Source organism: Haliotis cracherodii, unplaced genomic scaffold (assembly GCF_022045235.1).
Source record: "Haliotis cracherodii isolate W230 unplaced genomic scaffold, xgHalCrac1.p SCAF_4, whole genome shotgun sequence".
In the NCBI taxonomy this organism is placed as follows: Eukaryota; Metazoa; Mollusca; class Gastropoda; order Lepetellida; family Haliotidae; genus Haliotis; species Haliotis cracherodii.
The window spans coordinates 40,037,711-40,061,349 of record NW_027266297.1 but is presented as its reverse complement, the minus strand read 5'-3'; the positions used below and the strand labels follow the sequence as shown (position 1 = coordinate 40,061,349).

At 40.1% G+C, this 23,639-nt stretch overlaps 1 protein-coding gene across 2 annotated transcripts; it reads right to left on the bottom strand.

Moving 5' to 3' along the window:
- Positions 1-3,360: 3,360 nt before the first annotated feature.
- Positions 3,361-17,202, bottom strand: LOC139478217 (syntaxin-7-like). Of its 2 annotated transcripts, none has more exons than XM_071260608.1 (12): positions 17,167-17,202; positions 13,944-14,089; positions 11,971-12,042; positions 11,643-11,712; positions 10,821-10,920; positions 10,210-10,356; positions 9,978-10,030; positions 9,055-9,145; positions 8,174-8,246; positions 6,996-7,078; positions 3,937-4,055; positions 3,361-3,447 (listed from the first exon to the last, which is right to left on the bottom strand). In XM_071260608.1, exons 2-11 carry the CDS (start codon positions 14,023-14,025, stop codon positions 3,957-3,959), a joined length of 870 nt encoding a protein of 289 aa, XP_071116709.1. In that variant the 5' UTR covers positions 14,026-14,089; positions 17,167-17,202; the 3' UTR covers positions 3,361-3,447; positions 3,937-3,956. The 2 variants fall into 2 exon arrangements, with proteins under 2 accessions (XP_071116709.1, XP_071116710.1); XM_071260609.1 differs by having other exon boundaries at positions 17,171-17,192.
- Between the last annotated feature and the right edge of the window lie 6,437 nt (positions 17,203-23,639).

Here is a 23,639-nt window from a genome sequence, read left to right as displayed (position 1 = left end):
TTAAAGAATATACACAGGTACAGACCACTGAATGCGACATAACCAAAAGAAAGGTAGCACTTGAAACAAGAGGAAACTAAAGTGAACTTGTAACAGGTGAGAGCAGACAAATTCAGCATTTGGTAAAAACATAATATAAAAGTGGTATATATTGGATATTGCATAATACAGAAACTTTATAATACAACCAAAACAGTCTAATACACCAACAGGTAAACACACCTTCTGAGCTCTTCTACATACACAAACCAGTGCCCTATAACCTAAACACCTTTGCACAGGTGAGTCAATCTGGTCATCTTGACCATGCAATGGGACATAACTCATAACTATAGATTTTCACAATGATTTAGTAAAGTGATGTGCATTCTCTGAATATTGTCTTTCCCACATTGGAATAGAACTAAATGTCTCTTTTTGCTTATTTACTATCAAAAGCCAGTCACTTGCTTAATTGTCTATCAAAAAAAAGAAACATTCACAACCTGCAGTTTTAACATGGGGAAGGTGAGCGTGTAATGAGATTTTCAAACTTGTGAATGTGGAAAAAGAATCAACCAAACACTTTGTTCATAACCCATCTTCAAAATAGTGTGTTATTTGTTGTAGTCGTGAGCGTGGTTCTAGCAATTTTGGACCCACTTGCACAAATCGATCTCAGTGCTACAACTATTGCTCGTCTATGCTACAGCACAGGAAACAAAACAGTGGCAGCACTCTGATAACGTTATGCTAGTGGTTCCTGTTATGTATAAGAGAAATATACATTAACTGGACCTGTCAAGGAGCAGGTGCTTGCTGTCCACTAGTAACTGTGTCAGGCATTCTCGAACTTGTATTCTTTCAGCGCTCAACCAAATAATGGTAAAACATAAAAACAATATAGAAAATACTTCCTGCCAAGAATACATTGAACACTGGGTAGAAAGATGACCTACTGTGATCTGTGGGCGATTGCCTCATCATTTTATTTGGTATAACTTTATTTTGCAAAATCATTGTTGACAACAGTTATACCATTAGCAAGCACAATTACATGTTTTGTTAGGAAATATGGTCATGATGTATTCAAGTCCCTGTATACTGAGTGACCTTGGCTCAATTTCTAAAAATATTCTGTAAAAGTTAGTATCAAACATTTGGTCCCTTCAAGTTATGCCAAGCCACTCAGTCATTATTCCCACTGAATGTATCGGATACACAAACTCTTTATTAGCTAAAGGTCTCATTGTCGTGCTACTTTCAAATTAAAAAAGACACACACAAAATATAATTGTTGTCTTGACATTGAAATAATGTACCAGACTTAATGATTGCACTAAACTCATAATATATAAATAAATAAATTTACTTTTTAGAGAAATAAACAATATTTTCATGTCAACTTTGAAATGTAAATGCATAAAAAACTATCACAGGCAGACACTGTCTATACATTCACAGCTGGGATACAGTCAGCTATTCACTAGTCCATCTTTACCGACAATTCTGTCACATTGGTGAACATTTTAGGGGTAATATTTTTAAATATTTTGTCCCAAGTTCACGCAGTTTATCTTTCAATAGTTGAAGGACTATCTTCTAAACTGGTAGTTTCATCTACAAAAACTGCATGTTAATATCCTACAGAAACACAGATTCACATTATTGTGCCAGTACTCCTGTTTCTCAACAAAGCACTTGCATGCTAAATTACAAGATGACAAAACCATTGAGGGCGACCTAGGAACAGGACCTTCCTCCAGAAAGCAAACCATTGTCACAAAATATGTTTGTTGCTTAATGTTGCAGGCAGCAATAACCCAGAAATATCTTGGCCTCCCGAAACTAAATGTGTGTAGGTTAAACAACCAAGTGATCGATAATATGAGCCAAAAGCTGTGATTGAATTCACCGAACCTGACCATCTGACTATCTGACCCATTCAGTCACCTATTGGTTTGTGATGCTGCATTCAGCAATATTCCAGCAATATATGGCAGCCTACAAATAATCAAGTCTTGACCAGACTGTAATTGATTGTGTAAACAATGAACTATGCTATTGGGGCAGGATGATATGCTATCGACCAAATCACCGTGTCTGACCACCCAATCCATTTCGTTTCTTCTTGTGACCAGCATAGGTTGCTGGGAAGCGATTCTAACCCGTAATCCCCGCTGTTCACTTCTTCAGTTATGACAAGCACAACCTACTGGGGACCTATTCACAACATAAATTTGTGTTTCCATTTTCAGCAATATCACACGAGGGAGACAAGACGTTTTCCAATGAGTACCAGCATACAATATTCTGTGGATTTCTGTGAATTATTCTGGAAAGATATGAGGGGGTTTGTGGTATGAATTCACTTTCTGGAAGAAGGACCTGCCCTGAATTCCAGATGGGGAGAATTGGTATTCATGTGACAATTCCTAATAAACATTCTTCAATTGATTTCTTATGAATTGTACAAGACTCTTACATGTGACAATTCCTAATAAACATTCTTCAATTGATTTCAAAAGAATTGTACAAGATACTTACATGTGACAATTATTAATAAACATTCTTTGATAGATTTGATAAGAATTGTACAACAGGGTTAGAAACTAACAGTTTTTGTCCACTAGTCCTTATAATGATAACATATAGCAAAACCCTTAAAATGGGCAAATTTCTACTAGTCCTTAGGATACCTTTACTATAGGGCAGTTTGGTAAGGACTATAGGACTAGTGCCAATTTCTAACGCTGTACAAGACACTTACATGTGACAATTATTAATAATCATTCTTCGATAGATTTGATAAATATTGTACAAGACACCTACAGGTGATATTGAGTTGTAAACCGGAACCTCTTAGTTAAAAAGCATTTGTATGACACATTATTGCCTACATTCTAGCTCAGTGAGAGTCCTTTTTCACCATCATAAAGGAAGATTTTTAGTAGCTGAATTATGTAACATATTTACAACTTAATGAGAAAACCTCTGATATGAAAGGTAACGTTACTGGTTACAACGATATTCTACTGAAGAGACTTTGGAATGGATTAACAGCATGACCATATGCAATTGTCATTTGTAGATAAAACAAGAATGACAGTTAATTGTCAAATGACAGCTAGATCACATCTCCAGTCACGTAATCATGTTCTGTCCTTAACAAGGCAAATGTTACCAAGGTCACAAGGGGAGGTCACCAAGGTCACAAAGCCTACACAATGCTGCGGTAGATGTGGGTAAGTAGGTCATCTGTGCTCAGTGGAGTAAATGCATGTCCACAGGTTACCATGGCAACTGCTTAAACAACACCTCAGGTGGGTGGGGCTAATTTTTGGTGGTTGACAGCTTGATTGACAGATGTCATCAGTTCCTAGAGGCACCCCAGATGATGAGGGCCAGGATGGTAATCACTATGGCGAGGATGATAACGATTATACAGGTTTTCCGTCTTGATTTTCTCTGAAAAATATTTGAAGAATAAATTATGATACATTTCAAGGCTCTTACAGTTTTGTTTTAATAATTCAGAACAAAAATAGGTGCAAACAAGTGTGAATTATTTTGCAATATAATATACATTCCATTGAACATGACAGTTAAAATATATCAGATATCAATGATTCAATTATCAAGCAATATCCCCGGTCAGCAGCTTACATTATGCAGCGAGTGAGAATGGCCAGAGCCATTTCAGAAACAGCATTATCAGTTTTATCACAGTGTGTCAGGAAAAAGGTCCAAAATGATACAGAGTGATAACAGTAACCAATTTGGTTTAGATGATTATATTATATTAATTCGGTTAATTAATCAGCTGAATAGGAAGACCAGACAACTTGTTGATCGACTGACAGATATTGTCTTGAAATAAATAAATGTGACACAAACATGCACTTTGTTGCAGCACTACCACTTAACAGAACCAATAAGACATGCAATGGAGCTTACCTGCACAGATTTCATATTATTTAGGTATTGGTGACAGATACGGCGATGATAATAGTGACAACAACTAATACCAAAACAACAATAACAGCAATACAGCACTTTTTTCTTCGAGCTTTGGACTGAAACAAACAGAAATGTGATTGTGAAACTAAACATCAAACATCCAAACTATAGTGTACCAGCAACATGGGACTAAAGTGTACCAGCAACATGGGACTACAGTGTACCAGCAACATGGGACTAAAGTGTACCAGCAACATGGGACTACAGTGCACCAGCAACATGGGACTACAGTGTACCAGCATCATGGGGCTAGTGGTTCTACAGTGTACCAGCAACATGGGGCTAGTGGTTCTACAGTGTACCAGCAACATGGGACTAGTGGTTCTACAGTGTACCAGCAACATGGGACTAGTGGTTCTACAGTGTACCAGCAACATGGGACTAGTGGTTCTACAGTGTACCAGCAACATGGGGCTAGTGGTTCTACAGTGTACCAGCAACATGGGGCTAGTGGTTCTATAGTGTACCAGCAACATGGGGCTAGTGGTTCTACAGTGTACCAGCAACATGGGGCTAGTGGTTCTACAGTGTACCAGCAACATGGGACTAGTGGTTCTACAGTGTACCAGCAACATGGGGCTAGTGCAGTAGTGGTTCTACAGTGTACCAGCAACATGGGGCTAGTGGTTCTACAGTGTACCAGCAACATGGGACTAGTGGTTCTACAGTGTACCAGCAACATGGGGCTAGTGGTTCTACAGTGTACCAGCAACATGGGGCTAGTGGTTCTACAGTGTACCAGCAACATGGGGCTAGTGGTTCTACAGTGTACCAGCAACATGGGGCTAGTGGTTCTACAGTGTACCAGCAACATGGGACTAGTGGTTCTACAGTGTACCAGCAACATGGGGCTAGTGGTTCTACAGTGTACCAGCAACATGGGGCTAGTGGTTCTACAGTGTACCAGCAACATGGGGCTAGTAGTTCTACAGTGTACCAGCAACATGGGACTAGTGGTTCTACAGTGTACCAGCAACATGGGGCTAGTGGTTCTACAGTGTACCAGCAACATGGGGCTAGTAGTTCTACAGTGTACCAGCAACATGGGACTAGTGGTTCTACAGTGTACCAGCAACATGGGACTAGTGGTTCTACAGTGTACCAGCAACATGGGGCTACAGTGTGCCAGCAACATCGTGAGTGAGTGAGTGAGTTTTTACGCCATACTTGGCAATATTCCAGCAATATCATGGCAGGGGCACACAAGAAATGGACTTAACACATTGTACCCATGTGGGCAATCGAACCTGGGTCTTCAATGTGATGAGCGAATGCTTTAACCTCAAGGCTACCCCATTGCCCTTTCAAGTTTATCCAGCTACAGGGGACTAGTGATTCTACAAGCGTCATGCAGAACTTGGAATAATATGGCTAAATGATTGGTTTGGGAGGATATTCCAGGTGAGAAGGGTACGTGAACTTTCTGTAACAAAATAATCATTACTGTTTTAACTAGTGCCAGCTGTTCTGAGACTTCTAAATCTTTAGCAGGAGTGCTAATACAATCTGAAAAACCTAATAGGGTTCTTCTGAGCGCTGGCAAAAATTACAGTGTGCACTAAAGTTCCCTTTGACAAACTGCCAACAAACCCAGGCTTCCTGACTTATTTCCATTAAGTTCTGGTGGAAAGCTAGTCTAAACTAGCAGCGTACAGACAACATCCATGGTACAAACAGGCTAGATGGTCACCAGCTTAATAGCCAAGCAATCAAGTGTTTACTGCAACATGGGAACTGCTTGGGAATGTTGTTTAACATGTAATTCAAGGGATCTTGAAGATTGTTACCCTTGGAGGTATTCATGCTATATATCATAGTGGGGCTGGGAACGGTTCCATGGGCGGATACAGAGGGGGGGCATTTTTATTTCTAAAAAAAATCTTGAATTCCGTAGCTGGGAAATCCCCGTGACGTCATTGGGAAACATCCCACTTTTTCAATCTCTAATGCAAATGAGTTCTCTGTCAGAGTTACGATAGGTATCGTAGCTCTGAACGATCTGCGACAAGTTTAGCACCCCCCCTTTTCAAAAAAGCTGTATCCGCCCATGGGTGCCACAAAGCTATCATAGGGCTAAGGCGGTTATAACTCCCATACTTTAACATAGACTTATGACTATCGTTGCCAAACGATCGCTTTGTGTAATGGAACCATGAAATCATTTGTAGTTTCAAACAAGTTCACACAATCCACATTTTACGACAAGGTGGGGTACTAATAGTAATAACAAGTACTTTTCTGACATGATTTCTCCATTGTAATACATGTAAATACATAGTTATACATAGAGTTTGGGCGATGCACACTGACAGTAGGGTAGTTTTCTAAACAACAGTGCTCTAATGTTAACACGGTCGCAATACAATACCTGTGATGTGATACATAAAAACTCTACACTTGTCATGTGAAGGAGACGTTTCCATCCCCCAAGGGAATGTGCAGGGGCACAAACAATATGACACTCATGTTGTGGCACAAGGTACAGTAACCAGAGTATGACAACACACAATTAGCCATGCAAAACATAAACGGACCTAGGGCTGGGACAGTCCAGATCTACTACTCAGGTACCAAACTCCCTATTACCCTCCCCTACGATTGGGAATAGTTTGACCATAGCCCTGGCAAAATGTATTTAGATACACATATACAAAACGATCTGGTCATGCATACACTGAAGTTGACTGAAGCTTTATCCTTATTCAAACATTTGAAAGTCAAAAGGAATGCGTGCATAGTCAGAAAGAAATGCGAACATTAGTGACTTGTAATACACCGGGGTAACCATGTAGTTCTCAATATTTTATATATTAGACAATACATCACGTAACTAACGATGGGTCCGGGTAGTCTTGTGGGTACCTGGGTCCTACTCAGTACCCACCCGACCCCAGTACCTGAGTTGCCTGTCCCAGCCCTAGTCTGACCACCTGACTCATACAACAAGGACCAAGTGTAGCCCCCCTTTCCTCTGTGTGGTGAAGCAGCGTACTCACCTGGTACGTGGAGGCTTTAGCCAGCTGTTGTGTACCCTCCTCGACATGGATCTGGGTCTGCTCAATGTTGGCTTCTATGCTGTCTGCAAGAAGAAAACCATAGCACATAAAGAAAATTGTCTTCAGCACTAAATTTCAGTTAGGTTGTTAACAGACACTTTATACCACAAGAATCAGGAATTTTTTCGGATTAGCTAATCAGTGTCAACATGGTCAAGGCTCTTAAATCCTTAGTATGAGTGGACAAAAAATTCAGCTCAGCATAATATCTTGAACAATAAGTTAAATAGCCAGTTCCAAATGTAAATAATAAAGGTAACATTTTAATATGGTGGATATTTTGTACACTCTTGTTTCTGGGAGTAATATTGAAGGAATATTTGTGTCCTGTGTTAGATTATAAGTAAATGAAGCCGTTTTTGACTGATTGGCTCAAGAACCAACATAACCTTCATGTAGAATGGGTTGTAAAGCTTGCTTAGGGTGGATGTGACACCATTTTCTATGGAGGAGACTTCAGATATTCATCTAGAGAGATATCGTATCAGAGTAAAAGATCGTATTTAATTTAACTGCAACAGCTTGACCTTGAAACAGTGGGAAGAGGTTTTAAACTTCAAAGTAGTTTTTCATGTGAATGGACTGCATGTTGGAGACGGAAGGTTGTGTTCCATAGCCCTGCTCCAGCAGACCCAAACTGGTGACGTGAAATGGGGTTTAGTGAGTGAGTACGGTTTTATGCCTCTGTTAGCAATATTTCAGAAATACCATGGATGGGGGCACCAGATATGGGATTCACACATTGTAACCACGTAGGGAATCGATCCCGGGCCTTCGACGTGACGAGCAAACATTTTAACCACTAGGCAACCCCACTGCCTGAAATGGGGTTTAACGTCACGTTCAAGATGATTGCACTTACATACTGACGTGCATGAAACTGTGTGTGTGGCTGCTTGTTCTAGTCCGGGCTAGAGGGTCTCATAGTGCTAGCCCACTGAGATACCATGCCATGTTTGAGAAGATTACCCCACTCGGACACAGTATACTGACTGAGCTGACCAGTCCTTGTTTAAACCCCTTAATGCTACGTGCCAAGAAGGGTAACAAGAAGTACCATATTTTAACATCTTTTTATACCATGCAGCCAGGGATTGAATCTCCGGACAGGTACCTACCCAGAACCTCTCCTTGTTCGTGTACCAACATGCCCAGGTCTTTGAAGATCTGATTTACATCCATGATGTCGTGCTGGAAAGTACAAAGGTTGGAGTCAGAAAGTAACATGAGCAGTCACAAAGATTGTAGCAGGGATTTCATTTCAGTTGATGTAGAAATGTTCTTATTATGATTACAACCAAGCCCCTGCTTAGTGACATCAGTGTACACATGAGCAATGACCAAGACATGGGCTTCAACTTACTATTTATCAAAGGCATGTGTAAGTGAATGTTATTTTATGCTCTTGTCAGTATTTTCTACATTTCAGGTATATTTCGCCATTTCAACATAATGTGGGAAGTGAGCCCTAAGTACAGACGGTCATAGACGTGTAACTTCCATGGCAAAGGCACGGAATCTAGTCAGGTCTCAGGTTATAGTGCCTGAACAGTGGATTTGATGTAATGCCACTTTGACCAGTATCTTAGTAATAGCTGAGCTTGATGAAGGAAGAAAACAGATTTTAGAGAATTTCCACTTTCGTGATACCCATCAGCAAGTGTATATTGCCGACAACCTAGAAATAAAATCATGTTGAATCTGGGGTTTGTATTCCTGGTTCATTAAGGGACGTAACTCTGCACAACGGATGGCGGTGACTTAAACTATAGCGCCAGGCACTTCCTACCTTTATTCATGAGTGAGTGAGTGTGGTTTTACGTCACTTTTAGCAATTTTCCAGCAATATCACTGCGGGGGACACCAGAAATGGGCTTCACACATTGTACCCATGTCGGGAATCGAACCCGGGTCTTCTGCGTGACAATCGTGCGCTTTAACCACTAGGCTACCTGACCACCCCTACCTTATTCATTAAGTATCAAAAATTGTTGCTGACCTCTAGTTTCTTGATGGCATCCTCCCTCTCCCTAAGCAGATCCAGATCCACATCCTGCTCCATCTGCAGCACAGCTTTGGTTTGAGAGAAGCTGGAAATCAACACATTACAGTCAGTCAGGTCATGAACATTAAATGTGACTCAAACATAAGCATGTGTTTGATCCTGGACCAAAGATACCAGTATTTGATCCCTCACCAAAGATACCAGTGTTTGATCCCTCACCAAAGATACCAGTGTTTGATCCCTCACCAAAGATACCAGTGTTTGATCCCTCACCAAAGATACCAGTACTTGATCCCTCACCACAGATACCAGTGTTTGATCCTTGGTCAAAGATACAAGTATTTGATCCCTCACCAAAGATACCAGTGTTTGATCCCTCACCAAAGATACCAGTGTTTGATCCATCACCGCAGATACCAAAGTTTGATCCCTCACTACAGATACCAGTGTTTGATCCCTCACCGCAGATACCAGTGTTTGATCCCTCAGCAAAGATACCAGTGTTTGATCCCTCACTGCTGATACCACTGTTTGGTCCCTCAACAAAGATACTAGTGTTTGATCCCTTCTCAAAGATACCAGTGTTTGATCCCTCACCAAAGATACCAGTGTTTGATCCCTCACCAAAGATACCAGTGTTTGATCCCTCACCAAAGATACCAGTGTTTGATCCCTCACCAAAGATACCAGTGTTTGATCCCTCACCAAAGATACCAATGTTTGATCCCTCACCAAAGATATCAGTGTTTGATCCCTCACTGCAGATATCAGTGTTTGATCCCTCACCATAGATACCAATGCAAGAGACACAATACTTGAGTGAGTGATGTAACTACTTAATGCTGCATCAGCAAGCTTACAGCTCCTTTTGTCAACAGAGTTTACGAGTGTCTTTCATCTGAGATATAGTCACCTACCCGGGGGCCATACTCTGATCCTCTGTTGGTGATGGGAAGTCATCAAATGGAGACTGAAAATTAAGAAATATGAAATATCATCCACCCCTAAATGCAAATCAAATTAAATATTTTCTCCATTAAAACACACTGATCAAAGTTGTATTATTTCTAGCAAGTGCGTGAGAAGCACACATCATTAACCAGTCACTGTGCCTCATCATGCAGCCGAAGCCTTCATAGATGCACCCACCTTCATGGCTGCTGTTCCGGAATGTGCACGCGCCCGTGCCATGCTGGCCTTTTCCTTCTCCGCGGCCGTGCGCTGGGCAGTCTGGAAGTTCTTCAGTGCATTGCTGAACTCCTCCGTCAGACGCTCCTTTTGCATCTTAAACTGTCTCTGAAATTTGTTTGTATGTTGTTTAATGCCACATTCAGAAATAAAGCATCAATATGGCAAAAATAATTTCAAAACGCCAATTCAAGGCATTTGGTTAAAAGCCTTGGTTGATGTTTGTTTCTTTGTTTAATGCCATTCAGAAATATTCCTGCCATATGATGACAATCTGTTAATAATCGAGCCTGGACGCAATTGGGATACAATGACATGCATCCACCAAGTCTGCGAGCACGACCAGCCGATCCCGTTAGTCGCCTCTTATGACAAACATAGTCGCCTTTTATAGCAAGATGGGTGGCTGAAGACCTATTCGAACCCGGATCTTCACGGTACACTAGGAGCTGACCTGTTCTGACCCTGTCCCCACCCATTACTACATTAACCTACTGCTTACAGTATTGGATGACAGAGCGATGGACGCTCTCTGATTACAAGAGCATAGACTTGGTACACTAGGAGCTGACCTGTTCTGATGGGTTGCTTGGGGCAGGTAGATGAGCCAGTTCCTGCAGATGGGTGTTGGTCTCCTTGGCCAGCTGGTTGGTGTAGTGGGTCGTCTGATGCCTGCAAACAGCCAGGAACAACACTTACCATTGGTTATGGTACATGGCTTCAGTCACAATGACTTGTAGCACAATTGTCTGGACCAGACAATCTAGTGACTGACATCATGAGCATCGATCCACGCACTTGGGATACGATGACATGAATCAACCAAGTCAGCAACAATTCTAACAAATCACATAACAACTTCATTTAAACTGAATACCAGCAATAAAGAAAAATGAACATGGCCTAGCTTGTCTTCACATTCAGTAGTATAGGTACTGATCAGTTATAGTGAAGAAAGGGATGTGAGCTGGATAAATCCAATGATCAGAACTGAGCGTTAGGCCCCTCAACTAAGTATTTCGTTTCTGGTCCCCAATTTTAATCAAGAACAAGTAACTCTAACCTCCATTCTCCAAAACGAAAGTTCAAACTGATGCATATCGTGTGTATGTTGAGGGGGAAGATTATATACGTGACATAAGACCTTTTGGGATTGTCGAGTGGAGTTCAGACATCATTCGACTGAACTTTTAAGAAATGCTGTGAAAAGGATTCAATACCATAGAAAACTTAGTTTCCCCCCCCAGATATAAAAGATTGTACCGTTCGGGGTAGTGTATCATGTAAAAGGTTTGTAAAACAAATGGTTGAAAAGTCACTTCTTCTCAACATTTTAGGCCAACCAAAAGACGCATAATACTTTTATGGGGGCCTTACTGGTTGGTGACACTCACACTCTGTTCCTGATGTCATCTGAGTCGTCCCTTGTTCCAATCTGGGCAACAAACCTCTGAATCTGGGCAACTGAATTTTAACAAGAAAAGATGATAATTGTTACAGATAAATGATCTGCAAAAATATTGTGGCATTACCAATCTACCAACCTCAGCTATAATATTTCAAAAATTTGAATATGCATTTTCAGAATGTTTTAGTACATACCTCTTTATTCTTGGTACGAAACACTCGCCTTATACCATGTTATACACAGGGATATACGGTAAATGAGTTATTTAGGTTATGGCTTGTTGTATTACATCATGTTCACAACTCTTTACTTACCATTTTGTGTAATTTTCTGAATATTGTTACCAACACTCTGAGCAAGTCTAGTATGGTCACTGGCTCCATCAGCTGTACAAAGAGAGAAGAATAAAGCATGAGTGAGTTAGGTGAGCCCATGACAAACAGACCTTAAATCATTGTAAATATCAGCTCTTATCCTGAAATTGGACAATTTACAATAAAAAGGGTCTCGTGATTAATCCGAATGTGAATGAGTGACTGAATGTTGTTTCCTCTGTCAGCAATATTCCAGCTGTTGAAGAAAGGATCATGGCACATACTGCATCTTGGCATGCACATACTGCATCTTGGCATGCACATGCTGCATCTTGACAGGCACATACTGCATCTTGGCAGGCACATACTGCATCCTGGCAGGCACATGCTGCATCTTGGCAGGCACATGCTGCATCTTGGCAGGCACATGCTGCATCTTGGCAGGCACATGCTGCATCTTGGCAGGCACATACTGCATCTTGGCAGGCACATACTGCATCTTGGCAGGCACATGCTGCATCTTGGCAGGCAAATACTGCATCTTGGCAGGCAAATTGGGATTTCTTAAAAGTTCTTCTCTACCTAAATTCTGAGGTATTATTATGGCTGGTTATCGATACAGATCATAGAGATTGATAATCGTTAACCAAATATTGATCAATTATCAATAAATATCGGAGAAGTAACTTTGAGAAAATATGCAAATGAAATTCTGAAAGGAATCAACATATTTCACTCCACTGGCACATTTATCATGTTTATGCATGGATTACTTTGTGGACATTTGAGACATAAGAAAAACAGTTACTTTCCATTTTGAGAAATTGACATTCTTGACAATAACAGATTTGTTTTGGTAAAACTAAACTTTATTACATCACAATAGTTTATGTAAGATATTATCGATACACAATTTTCATATCGATAATCTTTAATATTTTTTCCCATCTTTGATATTTCCTATTATCGATCTTCATTGCCAGCCCTAATTGTAATATACATGTAAAACTAAGCATTGAAGCCTTTTCCTCTTTATTGGTCTTGTAACCAGTGCTATACAGTTACATTCACAAAGCCATAACATCAGTTATAACTATGATTACATGAATAGGATATTTGTTAAACCAAGTTTATTTATTCAGAACTTGGGACCTAATATCGGCCACTGAGCAGGTCTGGATAAACCCCTGTTGGTGTACTGTTTAAGCTCAAATCCACAGTGATTTGGATGGATACAAATGGCAATAGGACATTTCAAAGATTGTACCAACTCTTGAGCGTACAATCTTCCCTTTGATTACCAAATTTGAAAACGATCTTCACGTTGTTTTGGATGACAATCAGTCAATGTCCTAGAAAATGAACCGATCTGATACCATGAAAGGTTCAAGACATTATCAGGTGTCAAAAGTTGTTGTTTGTCCTGAAACTTCCGGTGTATCATAAGATAAGAATATACAATCAAGTCTTGATAATTCTGACACTCATTTATCCGACAATCAGCTCAATGCAAACCTAATAATGGGAACCAATTAAATCTGTGCTATTACGTAAGTAGTCTTAAAAATTATCTGCCAGACAGTCTGGCAGGTGGAGGCAAATTTAATCCAGCCCAACAGAAAAGTCGCCAGCAGCGGGCAGGCAGTTATTTGGACACTTCTTGCAACCTATGCTTGTCATAATAGCCGACAAAATGGTGACATGGTTGATGGCATATCATTCTATGCAAATACACTGTGTGGAGTGATGTGTATGATGTCAATCACTGGATTGTCTCATCCATATTCGATTATTTAAAGGCTGCCATCCTATAACTGGAATATTGCTGAGCATTAGCATTAACCAGCAAACAAACACACATCAACTTTGGCCTTAAACCTGGAATTGGTTTTTAGTAATGTTATGATTGTATAGCTGACATATTGCTCAGTGTGGCATTAAACAACAACAAAAATCAATCCTGACAAAGTTACCTCCCCTTCCCTGGTACCCTCCAGAGCTTCCGCCTTGGTAACCGGAGAACCCATCAAACGATCCTCTGCCATATGATGCCATGATTCCAGCTGCTAAATTGTTTCCGGTGTGTCACAAATGTAATTCTTATTGGGTAGTGTTCAATCTGAAAACAAATTGATGAAACGTTGCTGTGAACATGAATATAAAATTATACTTAACTGGAATTAATCTCCTCTCCTGTACTTTCTTGTCAGTGTCATTTGACTGCCAGCTAAAACAACACAATGCCAAAAACAGGCTACATCACATATTCTCCAGTTAATTTTTCAGCAAATTCTGCATATCTCACCATGATCACAGTCAATATGGTACACACTTTCAAAGAGTGAGTGAGTGAGTACGGTTTTACGCTGCTTTTTGCAATATTCAACAATATCATGGCAGGGGACACAAGAAATGGCTTCACACATTGTATCCATGTAGGGAATAGAATTCTGATCTTTGGCTTGACGAACGAACCCTTAACTACTCTACCGTTATCCCACGGACCAAACTTTGGAAGACAAAAGTAAGGACCACAACATTGTCTGATCACGTGAAAATTAAAAAGAATAAAATGAGATATTTGTTGTGAGGGATGTCAGTGTACAATTGACTTACACTCTCCGGTCATTTGGCCTATGGTCAGATGTATTGGCAAGAAGCCCGATATTATTTGAAGTGGGCACAGTAAGTGACTACCCAATACACTAAACTACATTTATAACGAACACGCTTATAACGAACTGACCAATATAACAAATTATTTTTTGGCCCTGGCCACTTGCTGTACATATGCTTATACATGTAAGAAACTATGTTCATAACGAACTAACATCAGTGTTCCCTTTGGGTTCGGTATAACCGTAGTTTACTGTATTAAGCTGATAGCCTCTTCACACATCTACTTGCCATTGCAGGTAGTAGTACCATTTATTCATCCTGTTCATCATGTTCATAGTGAGTGAGTTGGGTTTCATGCCGCTTTTAGCAATATTCCAGCAATATCACGGCTGGGGACACCAGAAATGGGCCTCACACATTGTACCCATGTGGGAAATCGAACCCGGGCTTACAGTGTGACGAGCGAACGCTTTGAACACTAGGCTACCCCACAGCGCCACCTTTTATTAATATTGGTATCATTCCTGGACCAATAAACATGATAAACCATTCACCCTGTGGGCTATTGTGGGTTTTGGAGGGCCAGTTTTGTTGCATCCTCTGTATCTCCATTTCGGTAAACCAACACAAACCCCTGGATCCATTCCTGTGATTCTTGCGATCTCAAATTATCTAAGTTAAGTCTAAGAAATAAATCAGGACCACAAGTAACCAACATTTCATAACCTCGTAACACGAAATAAGCCTGACAGTGCTCAGCACAAGCAATATCAGAAGGAGAGCTTCCCACTGGGTGGATATGGCAAGCTCATTCTTAAACAACAGTGATACAAATTGGCACCAGGGTGCCGTTGTACAAAACAACCTTAGCGCTATGACTGTTGTAAGTGTATGTTAAGGTATGGGAGTTACGATCACCTTAGCGCTAAGATCGCTTTGTACAACGGCACCCAGAACTATAGTCCTTGCCAAACTGCCCAATAGCTAAAGCATCACAATGTGTACAAAGACCAACTGTGTTCAACATAGTAGTGGGATGATACGCACGAGTATGCATCCGTAGATTGCAAGTTTTCACTTCTCGTTACAAGTAATGATCACAATCACATACTAATTAAAAAGTATCGATTCTTACCTATAAATGTTAAATGTATGCTTCAGTAAATGTTACACCAAACACTAACTAAAAGTGAAAATGAGGAGTGAAAACGTAAATATTTTCCTCCATTGTGCCATACTTGCCACTGCCAGTTGTAAATCATTAATGTGCCGGGTATTTGGCCATCCTATGAAAAGGATGGCTTACGCACCACAGATAAAATATCGTGACATGTACATGATGTATCAGATCGCGAATCAGTGAATAAACACTTCTGTTTGAACTACAAGACCTACATAATATTCCGTCAAAATACGAAAAGACGCGATACATTTAAACCCAAGGCCTACGTAATATTCATGATCTTCCATTAAAACTTTGACCAATATTGAAGATTTTGTCAAACGTATCTTAGATCATGTAGATACAGTCAACCGAAATCGCCTAATAATGCAGGAAGTTGTTTAGCGATTGTGGAACATGCAACTAATAACCAAAACTCTTTCATTACAGTTAATTTTGACAAGACACGAGGCACTGGCCACAAAATTCAAGCATACCATTTCCTATTTTATGTGTGTCATGGTCACGGTGGCACTTCGTATTGCAAGCCCTGGAAGTTTATATTCATGTGGATAAGTGATGTTTGTTCAAGATTTAATGATGATAGATTGATGTTTACACAACAGATAAGGTTAAAGTATAATGCCTGATTGATGTAGTTCTACATATAGAATGAATAGTATTAGGAAGGCATGATAGAAAAACGATACAGTGATTGGTATGGACAATTTGATTGGAAACCAGAATTAAGATGAGAAGGATTACTATATATGTGTTAATGGGAATATATCATAATATATAATGAACAATTTAGTGATGTGCTCACATTGCTGTTCATAACTTACTTCATTACGGTGTTAGTATCAAAACCGAAACGTTGCATTCATTGTACTAAGTTGTATATCCCTTGTTCATCCACAAGGAACAACAATTATTTTAGGTAAACAACAAGTGCAAGGACAGACAGTCTTCTCAGAGAACAGATTCATTTGGCTGAAGATGAACAGTCAATCACCAATGGGCCTGCACAGTGGATTGGGGATCAACAGGATTACTGGATCTACATGTTAAATAAATACAAAGCTCTGTCCATTAATTGCAATTTTATTATTATAAGTTTGTGTGAAATCCCATGATGATTACTAAATATATACGAGACAACATGTGATGGTGAGTAAGAAACTATAATTATAACAAAACTCACACCTTTCTGGAACCGTTGTGATTAGGCAAGTTATTTTACAAAATTATCATCTGTCAATCTCTGATTTTCCGTATTTTCAACGATGAAGTAAACTGCATGTTCCTGCCCTTTTAGCCAACATGTTATCTTTCTCAATTTTCTATTCCATAAATCTCAAGGAACATAACCCTTTTTAAATCACAACATAAACACATTTTGCGACCAAACCCACCTACTTCCCACTTTCCTCCATTACGTGACGTCAGTGTTCAAAGGTACGTAACTCCCAACAAGCTCATCAATATGCAGACCTCTAGAAAGAAACGCCTTCGTGGGTCACGAAGTAACATTCATTTGTTTCAGTTGTACGCTTACTTTGATAGTCTCATCTCATATACATCAAGTTAAATAACTATTTTCAGTGAAAATAACAGAACACCCATTTAAATTACTTCTGTTTTCATTCACGATTTATTGAAAAATGACATCTAAAAATAGAAAGGACATTATACAGCGTCTATATTTCAGAAGTTCAGAAGTCATCAAAAACGAGTCACTCTAACTGAGGAGTAAATACGTGCATGTGATAAAGCCTAGTGCAGATTCATTCGTGTCCAACTCGTGTTATTCCGGGACAAGCCGAAGATCTTCTTGAAGGTTACGGAAAGGGGCGAGTGGTGACGAATGGTGCAGATTGTGTCCAATCCGCTTAGAGGTCGGCGGTTCGATCTCCTGGTCGCGTCATGCCAAAGACGTTAAAATGGTTCTTGTTGCTCGGCATTAGAGGATAAAACACGGACTAGTCGTCTCGGGTTCAGTATACTGTGTCTGAGAGGGGTATTCATGTTAAACTGCGGCATGGTATCTCAATGGGTTAGGACTGTAAAACCGGCGTAAGTTTGGACTAGTACAAGCAGCCACAACGTGCAATCACGTCGCTATATAAGTGAAATAAACTCGAACATTAGACCCCATTTTACCTAATATCAGTAAGTACAAGACTGCTAGTTGACAAATGAAATGATGCTGTAAGCACCTGTAGGGATTCTAGGAAATTACCTAATATCGACTATGATGGCTCTGTCTGATCTCGCTGAGCGTGTCATCGTATCGACAGCGTGGGTCAATGCTCATGTTTAAGTGAGTGAGTTGGGTTTAACGCCGCTTTTAACATTATTCCAGTTATATCACGGCGTGTCAGCTTAATGTGGGAGGAAAGCCCGAAGTGATGCAGGTCTCAGACGTTTACCACTTCGGTGAAACCCACAGGCACGGGTATGGTGCTGACAAACCTAGAAACATAATCGGGGCGAACCGAGATTCGAACCCACAATCATAGGTTTCTGGCGTGTCCAAGGGACGCAACTCTGCACAGCGAATCGCGGCGCCTTAGACGACTGGGCCACCCGCGCCCCCTCATTTTTTTTAGACACTGGACTGTCTGGGCAAGTCTTGACTTGTCAATAGGAAAATCTATGTATTACAGCTGGAATATTCCAGACTTCTTAAACACTCACTCACTGATCCCCAGGGGTATGGGACGGGATGGAATGTGAGCATGGTATTTTCATGTAGACAGGCTCATATATTCTGCAAAAAGGAAACGCAAAAGTAATAAAACTGTAAATATCTGACAGACTGTTGCCGACATCCATACACAATTTAAACCAAAAATGAATTGGTCATCTCTGCAGAGATTGGGATCGATGCGAAAACAGGCCACGAATGACGAAAGCCCAACGCAACAACGCCATCGGCCGACTGCAAACAGGAGAATCATCTTTCGGCTGTAGCCAGGTTTTTCCAAGTAGCCCCAAACACCATTAGAAGACCGCGGAACCGTTTTGAGACACACGGGATAACACGTATCTCTACTTGAGCACAGGACAGATTCATACGTCTACGTTGTCACCATCGTGAAAGAACCAGCACGGCCACCTCTTCAAATCAGCGGTAGAACCTAACATTTTTAGTCCACTGGTCCTTATAATGATAACATATAGCATGTATGTGTCTCCTCATCGACATAGATCATAAAACTAACACTCTAATCGCTAATATCTTCGCTTCATCCTCTGTGTGTGACATCTTTAGTTAATAGCCGATTTCATTTTGAATTTACAAAAGATGACAACTTCATGTTAGGTTTTGAAAAAAATAATTAACGAATTACGCTGATGGCAGTGTTGACAACGAACACCACATACATCATAACATATTACATGTCTCTGATTCCTTTGTGAGTGAGTGAGTGAATGTGAGTGAGTGAGTGAGTGAGTTGGGTTTAAAGAAAATTTATGCCCATAGTTGTATTTAAAACATTTATCTGGTTTTGCAGGTGTAGCGGAAACAAATATCTCCGCCACCCCCCAGAATATAAAATGGACGGTCCCTCAGACGGTTACCATAGGAATCTAGAATTCTTGTACACATGATGGCCAAACTGTAAACTGTTAATGATTACATACATATCCATGTTTTATGAAAAACAACATCATTACAAGAACAAAACAGAACGCAGCATGCCTTATCGTGTTATCAGCATCTGGCTGTCAAATATTTACGATTGAAAGAAATCGATATCACAAAGTTAATAGAGTTCATCCGGTGGAAGACATGTCTACATAGGTGCATTTCGTGACTATTTTGAACCTGAGGTATCAAGATAAAATACATCGGTCTGTCCGCCCGATGTTTACCTTGTACATGTTGCATTTTTTTGTCAATCCAAACTAATTGATTAGATGTTCAGGACCGCCTCCGTGGTCTAGTGGTAGAGCGTCCGCCCCGAGAGCGAAAGGTCCGGGGGTTCGATCTCCGGCCGCGTCATACCAAATGACGTTAAAACATGGCACTTGTTGTTACCCTGTCTGGCGCTCGGCATTAAGGCGCTAAAACAAGGACTGGTCGGTTCGGACACAGTATACTGTGTCTGAGTGGGGTATTCATGTTAAACTGCGGTATTGTATCTCAGTGGGCTAGCACTATAAATCGGCATCAGTCCGGACTAGCACAAGCAGCCACACATACACACTCGTGTCGCCATATAAGTGTCATAATCTTCAACCGTCGTTAAACCCCGTTTCACCTCACCCTCTGTTCAGATAATCTTGCCTAACAGGTTTCCTTTTTTCTGAAAGATGGATCTGACTGTTTAGCTATAACAATGGCAAGGCAACTACAGTTGCAGGCTTTGTCTTGAATTCTCCCAATGTTTACCACTATTGTGATGGACCTGTCACAATGCATTATTGATTTACTATATTGACATTCAAAGTATTGATTATCAATAACTAACTATCAAGTGGACTCTAAACAATATCGATGCAATGATTTTAAAAAAACAACCCACTGACGTCTCCAGTTAAAGACTCAGCGAACCTTTCTTTATGCATTGTGTCGATTGTTTTGAAGATTGTTTTTCAAGTGTTGGATATAGTCTAATCTATATGCAATATATTCTCATTATATATATTCTCATTGATGATTCCTGTGTATGCGCAGTGCCAGAGGTGAAACATAAGTGCAGCGTTGTTGAATATTTTCATGTTAATTCCTTCATCACATTTTGGACAACCACTGTCACCGTGTTTATGTTGAAATCATGTTCTTTCATCACTTTAGGATGGTTGGTTGGTTTGTTGATTGACGCCGCACTCAGCAATATTCCAGCTATATGACGGCGGTCTGTAAATAATCGAGTCTGGACCAGACAATCCAGTGATTAATATCATGAGCATCGATCCACGCAATTGGGACCGATGACATGTATCAACCAAGTCAGCGAGCCTGACCACCCGATCCCGTTAGTCGCCTTTTACGACAAGCATAGTCGCCTTTTACGGCATGCATGGGTTGCTGAAGACCTATTCTAACCCGGAATCTTCACGGGTCCATCACTTTAGGCAATTGGAAATAATATACATTTGTTGTCAGATACTTTCGAGTATGGTACCAGTAACAAATACATGTATGCCGGATCTTCATTATAGAAAACACCTAGTGGGATCAACGTTTAAGATTATCGAGAAATCATCTCTGTTCTCCTGTGCCGCTGAATGTGTTTCATATGGAATATGCAGGTCCTTCAATTTTGGATTTGGGCGGAGAACGTGCCATCTAAATGTATTTGACGACCTCCAATATCTGGAAGGTGGGGTGAGTGAGGCGGATTTCATTTACAGTTCAGTTATGAGTTGGAGCAAGGTAGGATTACACTACTTCCTCCTTACGATGAGGTGTCTAAGTTGTGATGTGATATTAGCTCAACTGGTGGTGCACGATCATACTTTATCCAATGATGAAGTGTCGTCGGTTAGTTCTGGTTCTCTGGTTTGGATTTTGGAATGAAACCCAAACAAATGTTATTGAAGTATCACTACATTAGATGTACAAATACATGTAGTCATGTCGATTGGTCAAGGTCTTTAGCCTGCAAAACCACCCATTATGAAAGAATTACCAGCACAAACTTTGATTAGATTGTAAGAGTGTTTTCCGAATAAATTAAGTTTGCTGTTACATCGGGTATATGTTTGTTTGTTTGTTAACGCCGCACTCAGCAATATTCCAGCTATATGACAGCGGTCTGTGTAAATAATCGAGTCTGGACCAGACAATCCAGTGGTTGATATCATGAGCATTGATCCACGCAATTGGGATTGATGACATGAAACAACCAAGTCAGTGAGCCTGACCACCCGATCCCGTTAGTCGCCTTTTACGACAAGCATAGTCGCCTTTTACAGCAAGCATGGGTTGCTGAAGATCTATTCTACCCCGGTCCCATAGGGTACATGGATGGGTTTGATCATAACAGTAGTTATGAGTTTCGTAAATCTATGCCAAGAGTATTATGTAAAAGATTCAGGTGAAAAATGAAAATGTCATTATTTGTGTGAAATTATATATTACTTGTCATTTTAGCATGCATATGCATATTGTTCCATGTCATAATTTTATAAACGATTGCATACTCCTCACATGTGTCATATTTATTCTATGCCACAGACAACACTTGGTCATTGTCATAACATCCTATGTCGATACACGCAGAGATGCAGTACCAAGAGAAATGGCACCGTTCAGTGTGCGTAATATAACTGATTCCATATTGCCTAGGAACAGTGGTATGCTTCGGCTGAATCTACACAACAACAAGTGAGTGAGTTATATTACGGAGTCTCAGCTTAATGTGGGAGGAAAGCCCGAAGTGATGCAGGTCTCAGACGTTTACCACTTCGGTGAAACCCACGAGCACGGGTATGGTGCTGACAAACCTAGAAACATCGGGGCGAGACGGGATTCGAACCCGCAATCATAGGTTTCTGGCGTGCCCAAGGGACGCAACCCTGCACAGCGAATCGCGGCGCCTGAGAGGACTGGGCCACCCGTGCCCCAACTAAACATATGTTAGAGTGGTGTCGATAGGGTGTACAGTTGTTGACATTTGTATTGTATTTCTTGCAGAATACTCCACTGCGGTTTGCCTGTTGAGAGCCGTTTCCTTACTACCACCAGTTATATTCAGCCAAGATCGATAAATACGTTATGGAAAACCATGCTGTAAACATGAAAGATTTTAACTGTCTGGTAACTGGCGTTGCGTTTGTGCAATCTGAGTCATTAAACGTTGAGTGTTCGCACTGTTCTGTGTAATGTGTTGTATTTGAAGAATATAAACAACACATGCGTTAGTTGGAAAGTAATTTTTTCTGGCTTTGAATCGAGTTTACCTGAAGGTTTAGTTGGACTAAATTCTAGCTGTTGTCTCCTCGTAAATGGGTTGATTGAAAAGTTTTGAAAAAACTAGTAGATTTCAAAGTGTGTTCAAGAACAGATTCAGACGACATGCCTCTGATCTGTACTATATCTCACATGTTTGATACTGTGATTACTAATACTGACCATATAACAACAGTATCACCTATTCCTAGATACAAATTAATCGATCAACATGCTTTGAAATATAAACAATTACTACAGTCTACTGATATATTTGAAGAATTATACACAGCTTTACAAACAGATGTAAATACTGCAGTCAAGACATTGGGAGATATACTGATCCACATTGCTTGTTCTTCTGGAGGTTTTTGTACATTATTTAACAATGAATCCAGAAGTCAACCAATTTGGTTTGATCATGAATGTACTCAACTGAAAATTAATTTATTTAAGCAGTTCAAATGTAATGATAATTTGCATAAATATGTTACAGCCAAAAGAAAATTCAAAATATGCTGTGGTCAGAAAAATAAACAATTTGATGGTAAAATAGTTGAAGATTTGAAAGATGCTGCAAAACATGGTAATTGTAAACCATTTTGGAACACCCTTAAACGGGTTTTATGTAGCAAACACTCTAAATGTGCCATATCTCCTGATGCTCTTCAGTTATATTCTAAAGATTTGTTAAACTCTAACAAAACAGAAGTGAATGAAGGTTTTAATGTACTTGTAAATGAATTCATTGACAGTCACTCTTGTGATAATTGTGATAGCTTACCCACTACAGATGAGTTGTGATCAGACATTATTACTGATGAAGAAGTAGCTGAAGCGTTAAAAAGATTAAAACACGGGAAGATGGAATCCCTCCAGAATTTTTTAAACTTTCAGAAACAATTCTTATTAAATACTTGAGACCTTTATTTAATAAAATTTTAGATACCGGTATATTTCCTGAAGCATGGAACATTGGAC